Below are 11089 nucleotides of genomic sequence, written 5' to 3'. Positions count from 1 at the left end.
GCGTGGGAGTTTGTGTTAAATAAAGATCTGGCAATAGGAGGCTGGAAATGTGATGGGACTGAGACTGAAGGTGGTCACATGATTGGGGAAACCTTGTCAGTGTTAGCCTGTTAGCTGATTAGTGTCTTCGGTGCTTATAAACCCCTCCCCCATACAAAACACCTCACCTCTACAGAAATAGAATTTAGACTGATTAAATAATCTTAAATCTCATCATCATCAAAAAAGGCACACAGCTCTCTACCCAAAAATATCTATGTTCAATCAATTACAATTTCCCACCGAGACCACAGCTTCTGTTTTTCGTCTTCTGCCCACTTTTCTTAAATGAGATCATTTAAGTTGATATCATTTGCCAAGATCATATTCATTTGCAGGGATACTGTAGTGTGGTATCAGTACCAGGCAACAAACCAGCCAATTATAGTGGACATCAGACAACATTAAACATTAGCGCTAAAGGCTTCTTTGCCCAACCCTCTCACATGAATTCCATGACCTACTCAGCTGGTGAAATCCTCTTTCTAATCCACATTCTCCTCCGCTCACCCCCCAATCCCACTCAATCCAAAACAATCCAGCCTCATCCACCTGCCCAGCCGACCTGAAGCTGCGCTGCTCACCTGGACGTAGGAGCCAGACCCCCAGAAATGTTCAGCATGTGTTTTTGTTCGTTTCTGCAGTGGGCCGGAGGCTTCCTGTGTGTCAGTGGATGAGTGTTTGTGAGCGCTGGCTGGGCTCTGATGTGTGTGTGTGAATGTGTGTGTCGCTCAGTGAAGGATGCGGCGTCTCCTGCTGGCTCAGGTGCTGCTGTGCTGTTGGCGGTTGGTCCAGCCTTTCTGCCCCTCACAGTGTACCTGTGTGTTTCATTCCCGCAGTGACGGAACAGGGACCAGGTAATACACATACACACACCTACACACACGGACCCGCACTCTTCAACAGATACCCACCATCATATTAATAAGATTTGAAAATGACAGATGCCCTTGTCATTGTGTGAGTACCAGTAGAAATGATTTATGTATATACTAATGCCTTCCCAGTAAGTGGGGTGCTTTCATAAAGTTATATATTATCACAGTAAATACAAACAAATAATAATAGAAAACATATAAGAAATATAAGATTTTTTACTTCCATACATTAGTAGGTGTGATCAATTGTTTGAAGGACAATTCTTGCATGAATTTGGTAAATCAACAGCACACGTTATTTAAAATCATTATTTATTAACTGCTAAAACTAGGTATTTCTCAAATACTCAAATAATTCGGACGAGGAGAGATTTGGAAAAAGTTGAACCAACACATTCACACACAATATCACTCACTGGAATAATGTTGTTTGGTTTTATTCTAATTTTGGACATTATTTTTTGCTTTTTTGGTTAGTTTTTAGCAAATAAACACTTGCTTTGCACAAAGTTTTATTTTATTTATTATATGACATAATTTAAACTGTGATATACCTTTGCAACCACCTGCATTCCATCATCAAACATCTTTTTTTTTTTTAAAGAAAAGGAGTCCTTAAAACATATAACTCCTAGACAATGACATATCTATGCAGAGCCCTATGCAATTATTATTATGCATTATTTTGCCTTCAGGGAATTCAGGTCTAGTTTATTTTAAGAATCATTAAACTATAAATAATCTTAAAATCTTTACCATACAGTTCCATTCTGGGAACATCTTAGACTAAGACAGATATAGCGACTGCAATGAAAGCGAATGGAGATCATGGATAACATTGCATAATGAAAGTCCTAACTGACACAACTGACCTAACTGACACAATTAAGAAGATGTAAATATATGAACTGTATCCTTTCATTAAATTGTGTTCTTAGAACTGATACATTTTTAGTTTAGTTTAAAATTCATAGAAATGCCCACAGACTCAACTCATTTCTCAGCTCTCAGAAGCATAATTTAAATATGTACAATGTTTATTCACACAATTACATGTCAAATTGAGCGTGACCATTGATAAATGTTCATATTTGTGACGTACAAACAAACTAGCGTCAGTGGATTCTGATTAGCTGTGTACCTTCACTTCTTAGAATATTAATGACGTTGATAATCTCTTTGTTCCTCTCATGCCACATGAACAGACGAGCACACACACATTCTTAATATTTTTCTGCATGATTCAGACACTGTAAACATCGACATATTAAAAGTTGTTTCCTAAAAAGCTTCTATCACATAAATGCCAGTGACAATGGAACAGTACACTGTGCAACATCTAGGAAATGAATAAGAAAGTAACACAAAGATACTTAGCAACTACATATGAGCATTATTTTATTCACCCTTTGGTGTGTCGGATTTTCACTTGTTACAGTTGTTTTAAGGGATAGTTTACCACACCCCCAAAGTTCAGCCTTAATAATTGGTGGCACTTTCCCTTTTCATGACTTTAATGATTTACAATTATTCTTTTTACATTTCCACTTTGATGGCATTTTCACCATTACACATCCTTTCAGACCCACAGCGCTGAGCTATCTTTTTACAGTGGAGTTAAGGACAATAACATTTTTATTTATTTATTGTTTTAATCTGAAGGAAGGGGGGGGCCATTTAATTTTCATCTGTTTCTAAACATTAACTCTTTGAGCAGTGTTTATATAATGGTGACTATGAGGGTGGTTTCCAATTCATTGGATAATCAGAAAGATTCCCATTTCACCTAATCATTTACTCATGTTACAACACCAGTTTTAGAAACTCTGGTACTTTCCACAAGTGTATTATATATTTTTGATTATATTTTTTATAGTGCTCTCCAGTACCCTCTGAAAAACAAATACATAATTGTACAAATCATGATCTCTGATTTTGTATAGTATTGCTTTGCAGTTTAAAGTTAAGAGCATCACTTTGTGTTCATTATTTTATTTGTGTACTCAGGACTGTCCTGTGCAATGACCCGGACATGTCAGACATACCAGTGAACGTTCCGGTGGACACTGTGAAGCTTCGGGTGGAGAAGACAGCAGTCCGTCGGATTCCCACTGAAGCATTTTATTACCTCACTGAGCTGCAGTACCTGTGGGTCACCTACAACTCCATCAGTTCTGTGGACCCTGGGAGCTTCTACAACCTCAAAGTTCTGCACGAGTTGCGGCTGGACGGCAACCAGATTTCCACCTTCCCATGGGAAGCCCTGAGAGAAATGCCTAGCCTCAGAACCCTGGATTTACACAACAACCGCCTGACCAACGTCCCTGTGGAGGCTGCACCTTACCTGCTCAACATCACCTACCTGGATATCTCCAGCAACAAACTAACTACCTTGCCCTCAGACCTAGTGGACATCTGGCCCCCTTTCTCTGGCATGTTGCCCACCAGGAATGCTTCTCAGAAGATTGTAGTGGGTAAGTCTTAGTACTACTACATAAAATTTAATAAAAATATCAACATTATCAAAAATGCATTGTGTTAAAATACAGGGTGGGCCATTTATATGGATACACTTTAATAAAATGGGAATGGTTGTTGATATTAACTTCCTGTTTGTGGCACATTAGTGTATAGGAGGGGGGAAACTTTTCAAGATGGGTGGTGACCATGGCGGCCATTTTGAAGTCGGCAATTTTGGATCCAACTTTTGTTTTTTCAATGGGAAGAGGATCCTCCCATATGCTAATGTGCCACAAACAAGAAGTTAATATCACCAACCATTCCCATTTTATTAAGGTGTTTCCATATAAATGGCCCACCCTGTACATATAAAATAATATAAAAAACTGAAACAAGTTAAACACATTATTTTTTAAAATTGATAATATAGTGTTGTACATTTTTAGTAATAAAATCCTCTATTCATTTATTTCCAGTAGAATTAAAAATTGACCAATGACGTGACAATCTCATAGAAAGTATTTTGCCTCAGAATTAATATAACATAGATGTAAATACAGTGTAATCCCCAAGTAAGTGTGAACTGCAGGTGTTTCAGGCCACTGCCTCGTGAGCAGCTGTGTCTCAGCTTTTCCTCTTCTCAGAGGGTTTAATCTTATTAGTTTCCCCCATGCTCTTATTTAAACGTACATATCCGATCTCACGTGGCATTAGGGCATTTAGTTATTTTGAGAATACTGATTGCATTAAAGAAAAAATATTGTCATTCTCAGAACAAGAACCTTGTATTTCTGAAACTGTAACTTTACAGGAGAAGGAAAAAGCCTTAAGAACTCTCAGTGGAAGTTAATATATAATGGATATGTGCCAAGTAGAGGTCCATTCATGAAAGGGATAGCTGCTTTTCTCAAATTACATCAGATAATGGAAACAACAAAAAGGGAGATAGTGGTAACATGTTGTGAATAGCACTGTGCAAAATCAGAGCCAATTAAGTCACTTCACTAACCAGTTCTTAAATGTTCTCAGACTAGTAAAGAGTCCTCTTTGTCCTCCAAACTAATTTACAATACAAAGACAAAGGAAAATATGAATTCTGATGGCCAATTTAAGTACCACTGATTTATTTCATTGTCTGTCATGTTTGCCATAAAGGTATTTATTTACTAGCATTATGGGGAAAAAAGTGGAAAACAACTATTTAACAGATACATTTCAGTAGTTAGTGTGTCTAAACCTTTCCTTTATTCCAACCTCCAGTCTATGCAAAAATCTTACTTTCAGTTATTTTCAGACTTTTGCAGGCTTCATGGTTCAGTCTTAATAGTTGGTTTAATCCACAAACTCGAAAATAAATAAATAAATAAAAAATAAAAAACTCCAGGTTTGTAGAGTACTGTTTTTTTTTTTTCTTCTTTCTTTTGGGTTATCACAAACCTTACTGTGGTAGTGCAAGTGTAAGTATGAACATAATTAGCTGTGGTGTGGTTACCCATGTCTATGGCCTAGATATGGCACTCAGAGCAGAAGTGTGAGAAGGTCTGTGGACGTCAGTAGGATGCTTGAGAGCACATTTGCTAATTTCATTAATGCCCAAATGGAAATAAGGCCTGCTGTGATTGTGAATCATGGCCAAGGAACAAAAACAGGATTAAGACTTGGAAACAAACAAAACCTAAAATTAGGATAATGCAGTGTAAGTATCTTAAATAAACAGCTCAGTCCATGATGTTGTCCAGCTAACATTAAGAGTGCATTTTTATAGCACTTATAAAACAATATTTACTACATGAAAATAAAGAAACTTATACATACATTAAACATCACAGCTCCAGGGGCCTGGAGGTTGTGGGTTCGATTCCTGCTCCGGGTGACTGTCTGTGAGGAGTTGGTGTGTTCTCCCTGTGTCTGCATGGGTTTCCTCCAGATGCTCCGGTTTCTTCCCACAGTCCAAAAAAAAACACACGTTGGTATGTGGATTGGCAACTCAAAAGTGTCCGTAGGTGTGAGTGTGTGAGTGAATGTGTGTGTGTGTCCGTGTTGCCCTGTGAAGGACTGGCGCCCCCTCCAGGGTGTATTCCCGCCTTGCGCCCAATGATTCCAGGTAGGCTCTGGACCCACCGCGACCCTGAACTGGATAAGGGTTACAGATAATGAATGAATGAATGAATGATTATAAACATCATAATAATAAACCTACATGTACCTGAAAACAACAGGTACTTAATATCGTCTGGATTAAGACATATTTTGTATGATGGATATATAAATATATAATAATAATATATAAATAATATAAAAAAATAAAAATACATTAAAAAATATTTAAAACAATTAAATTTGGGAGGGTTTAAGTATGAGTTGTATCAAAATATGAATTAAGAGTGGAGAAATATCTCATAAACAGTAACCAAACTACACTGAGATTAAGAGGTGTTAGTAGCTGTGTGACTTATCCATATTTGACAGTGTGAAATCTCTAAAGATAACCCAGGCCTCTGTGTCTGCATGGTTCAGCTCACTTAAGTACAGGTTAATCTGCTAATGGAGTTTCCAACTGTGAGTATTTGTCAGCTTTAGGTTTCTCTGAAGCACTATCTTGGACAATGATTAAAGATTTTCCTTAGTGCCTTTAAAACACCATGTCCCAGTTTAAGAAGCTGTGAGTAAGTTAATTTTTAAGCAGTGAAAGAGTTTGATGAGATTAAAAATATCAAAACAGTGCTGCAATCATCTGCCAAAGTTGGGGGCAAGATTTATTTAAAAAACAATGACTATAAAAACCCATTCTCATTTCACATTTTCAGATTCTGCTTTACAAATATGTCAAAAAAGCAGTGGTGGACTAAAATAACCGCTCCTTCCACATTAAACCCAACCGTTTATTAAGTATACGCTAAACATAAATTGAACTGAAAGTCCTATACAGGACAGTATCAGCAGAATTGTAGTTATCTCCAGCTGTTCACATTCATCAGTATTTCATGCCCAATTCTGTATTGACAGTCAACAGACCTGCCATCCCACCAAAGACAGACTTATGAGTGAACACCGCTGGAGACGTGCAGCACCTGATGTTTTACTGACAGGACTTCCTGCCTGTTATATTGTAAATGCAAAGGGATGGCTGAATTTATGGCTTCATGACATGTGTGAAGGGTGTAGAAGGTTGTCTCAGAACGTAGAAAACATTGGACTTAGGCAAGTGAGATTCTGTCACATGTCAAAGTGTAATAATGTATACACAGTGTATAAAACTGTCAGTGTTATTTAGTATTCACTCCATCAGATAACCATAAATCCTACCTGTGCCTCCACCCTGCACTGTGTTTTGTCAAAGGAATATTATCAGCCAAACTTGAAAATATCATCCTTTCGGGCTCTCCAATGCATTTATTGTATAGCAGTGTGTGGTGAGCTGGGTTGGACCAGTGATTTACAATACTCCTATGGAACACCTATTTGACAGCAATATTTTAAAGAGTATAGTGGGGTAGATCTGAAAAGTTCAGGAGGAAAATATCTTTAATTCATTCACTTGGGACACAGACATTTTACTATTGCGTTTCAGTCACAGTTAATTAACGAGATGTGATGGTATATCATATTCCATGTTTGATGTTTCTAGGTCTCCAGGACAACCTGTGGTACTGTGATTGCCGTATCTCCAAACTAATCGAGATGTCCAAGATGACAGACATACCTGTTGTACTGATGGACCCATATCTGTCCTGCAGTGGCCCAGAGAATCTTGCTGGGGTTCTGTTCCAGAGAGCTGAACTGGACCAATGTGTCAAGCCTTCAGTCATGATGTCAGCCACAAAAATCACCTCTTCTCTTAGTAGCAATGTGCTGCTGCGCTGTGACGCTACAGGATATCCCACTCCTACACTCCTGTGGAGCAAGTCAGATGGATATCCTGTCAATAACACAGGTATGGAAACCCAAAGCAGTGGGGGGGGGGGGGGGGTCATTAAACAGTATAAAATAGCAACTTTAAAGGAGAATAAAAAACCTTCTTAACGTTCACAGTACATTTGGAGCAGTTCTATTGGTCCATTTATTACATTTTCACACCATGGGACGGACAGCTGCTGTGTTCATATGTTGTAATTAACTAAATATAGACAAAATGGAGATACATGTTTTTTCTTTGTTTATATGTGCATGCAGTTGTTCAAGAATCTCCTGGTGAAGGTGTTCGGTGGTCCATCCTCAGTTTACATGTAATTGAGTTGAAGGATGCTGGAGTGTACCGCTGCAAGGCCAAGAATGTTGCAGGAAATGCAGAAGGCTTCATCACCCTCTCTGTAGCAGGGATGGAAGCAACAACAGTATCCCCGCCACTGAGCATGACCAAGAAGCTTGATGAGAGTACAGGATACATTGCCCAATCTCTGCCTCCTACTACTAGCACTGTACTTCCAACCTTTACTCCTTTAAGCTCCACCACACCCAAACCTCCCATGACCACAGTCCCACTTGTTCCCAGCCTGATGAACCTAGACCCAGGTGGAGGTATCCAGAGGTCTCCACCTGCTGGAGATATTCCTGCCAAGATGCAGCAAGGAAAGGATGTCAAAGGCCCAGGTAGTTCTGACAAAACTAGGAAAAAGGGAGGTTCTTTCATCAAGGACATTGAAGTGGTTGAAGAGACAGGAGATTCGGTGGTTGTGCTGTGGACAACGGAGGGTTTGCCTAATGATACACCTTTGTCTTTGGTGTACTTCCCATATGATGCAGAAGAAAATAAGGAAACACTTGAAACTGAGGTCGGGTTGGGTAAACGTCTATTGGAGAACTTGCTGCCCAACCAGGTCTACACGGTTTGCTTATTTGCCAAAGGATTTGTGTCTGGGAAAGAGCAATGTGTTAATTTTAGCACTTTGGACACAGTGGGGGAGGATGGACAGAACAAGTGGCTCATGATTGCTAGTGGAATTGCTTGTGCCCTTGCGCTGCCACTTATCATCCTTCTTCTCTATAAGATTGTGTCCCTCTACTGCAAAGGGAGAAGTACCAGAAACACTGGGACAGATGAAGACCTCTCCAAAGAGACTTATGTAAAGTTTGAGACTCTCACGATGAAACAGAGAACGCTTAATGGACAGGCAAATGACCTCTGGGCTCGGAGGCAGACACAGGAATCAGAAAGGATGCTTCTATGTTCCCGGTCAAGTATAGACTCCCAAATGACATATAAGAGTGATAGTTCACGATCAGAATACCTGTGCTAGCTTCCTGTTAATTAGCCTTTATTGTACTTAGGGCCTACAATATTCTTCATCTGGGACAGGGTCGCTTGTGGTAACCACAGTGTTTGCACTGAAATAAAACAAATACTGGGTCTTATTGTTCATTTGAACCCACCTATGCTGATGAAAGTGCTAACAGAATTTACTTTTCATCTTGCAGCCAACTAGCACACTGGCTGTATTTAAAGATAAAATGTAAAAAAATGCCATCATCTGTGGTCTATGTCAGGGTAAGAGGAAGTGTAATAGCTTACTGTCTATTCACATTGTGAGGACCTACTGGTACTTGTGAACATATGTGAGTTATGAGACACAGTGTGGAATGCAGCTAGGCTAACCTTGCACTCGTGAATGTGCTAGCAAGTGAGATTCTGAAAAACATATACAACACTGTCAATTTATTGCCTTATCATACTACTATAATTCTGTTTTGTTTTGTCTTTATATAATTTCTTCTTTTTTTAAATGGTGTATTTACTGTATTCAAACATACAGTATACATAGATTTGTATTTGTTCAAATATAAGGATTTTTTAATGAAATGTAATTTCCATAATCTATATGATGTAATGTAAATACTGTACAGGAATGCCTGAATCCACCACACAAATATGGACAGTATCTAGTTTTAAATGGTTTGGGCCAAAAATGTTAACATTGCCATGTCTTGTGTCATGATTCTGCCACCTCTTTTGACCAGATAATTTGACCAGTAGCAATTAAAATTGTTTCCTTTCTCAGACTACATCTCTGCTGATAACCTTAATGATTGTCTTTTTAAAAAACTTTCTTTGGCACACTCTGGATTCCACACTGGACTTTGACATGCATTTACTAATTTGCTCTGCATTGTAGCGTATTGGATTTAAAATGATAGCTGATGGTTACATTTATAAAGCACTATTCATTCAGAGCGAGTAATGAAACTGGTACTGTATGTTCAGATTTTATATTTAAAGCATCTCAACTGAATATATTTTATTGGAATCGCAGTTTTATTAAGTGTATTAAGTGTCAGTCAGTTCATGGCGTATGCACATGCTCAGTGTATTCTGTAGAATAACATTTCTGATTTGCACCATTTTGGAAATCATTTTATGGGAAGATGGTGCTGTAAGACAATTCCCATGAAAACCCCTACGGATCTATATCCAACTGTATACGTATTTCCAGACAGTGCCAGCATTTCCACCTGTCACATTAACATGGAGAGAGAAATAAGTGTAATAATTTCCACATGAACTCTACATCTTTGACAGAGGGATTTCTGTTGTGTTCCTAAACAATATGTAGGAGCACCAAATGTCTATTTTTAAAATATAACAGGTGGCATGGTGGCGCAAGAAGTAGTGTTGTGGGTTGCTGGGGCTGTAGGTTCGAGCCCTGCCTCATCTGTTAGGTGTTTGGTGTGTTCTCCCTGTGTCTGCATGGCTTTCCTCTGGGTGCTCTGATTTCCTTCCACAGTCCCCCCCAAAAACAAAAAAACCTCAAAATGTTGAAATATATAGGCAAGTATAGTGTGAGTGTGGGTGAGTATGTGATGCCCCATCATGAACTAGCACCCCCTTCAGGGTGTGTTCCTGCCTTGCGCACAGCAATTTCAGCTTTGGACCCACCAGACAATGAATGAATGAATGAATTAATTAAAAAAATAATAATAATAGGTTTTTAAGATACAATAAGATTAATTCATTGAGTAATAAACTAGCTAATTATAACTATTTATTTAATTTACATTTGTTTTTACTTTCTGTATAATTCTCTTTAAAACTGCCCTTCTGGCTTTTTTCTGACAGTTGTTTTAATATTTTTTTAATAAATTCCTTACAGCTGGAGGAAAGACTGTTTTCTGAACAGTCTTGATTTGCAGGGAGTAAAAGCATCATTTGCATTTTTGTAAATGCTACAATTATTTTCTATCAAGCTCAAATCCTCATAAAATTCCTTGACTTCTACACTTTTAACATTAACATTTTCTTGTAGACAAAAAAATGCTACAAAAAAAAAAAAACCCACAATTAGGTTCCTTTGCTGACAGTTGCAGAAGGCACTAAGAACCTCCAGTGCAGCTCTGTGAGGAACTTAATACTTCAGCACACACTTGGTTCATATTAACATTTTCTAGGAGGAGAGAAGAGTCACCTGATTAAAACAGAATATCTCTCAGCAGGCTACAAGTTCATGTGAGTAAGACAACTGTGATGCATTTCCTGTTCACTTTAAGTGGGACTACAGGGAGGCTGTTGTTTTGTTTTCATGCCAGCGTTTTTTTCCCAGGGGACATGCCACACTGCAAATAACAATATGACATTTATCCACAGAATAAAAGGACTGTTTCACAGGGTAAACAAACACAGAGAAATGCAGGATTACTGCATTATCCCAGGCAGAGTCCAGACAGATACTGAGAACATTCTCAGCCAACCAAAACTTTGGTAGCACCAAGCTTTTAACCAT

The 11089-nt window shown here is 38.5% G+C and overlaps 1 protein-coding gene across 1 annotated transcript; it reads left to right on the top strand.

Annotated features, from left to right (window-relative positions):
* Positions 1–780: 780 nt before the first annotated feature.
* lrit3a (info leucine-rich repeat, immunoglobulin-like and transmembrane domains 3a) lies at positions 781–8614 on the top strand. Its single transcript, XM_066648491.1, has 4 exons — positions 781–896; positions 2925–3391; positions 7006–7311; positions 7551–8614. Exons 1-4 carry the CDS (start codon positions 781–783, stop codon positions 8612–8614), a joined length of 1953 nt encoding a protein of 650 aa, XP_066504588.1.
* The last annotated feature ends 2475 nt before the right edge of the window (positions 8615–11089 follow it).

This window comes from Hoplias malabaricus, chromosome 17 (assembly GCF_029633855.1).
Source record: "Hoplias malabaricus isolate fHopMal1 chromosome 17, fHopMal1.hap1, whole genome shotgun sequence".
NCBI lineage: Eukaryota > Metazoa > Chordata > Actinopteri > Characiformes > Erythrinidae > Hoplias > Hoplias malabaricus.
The sequence above is the reverse complement of the archived record's forward strand: the minus strand, read 5'-3'. Positions and strand labels throughout refer to the sequence as shown.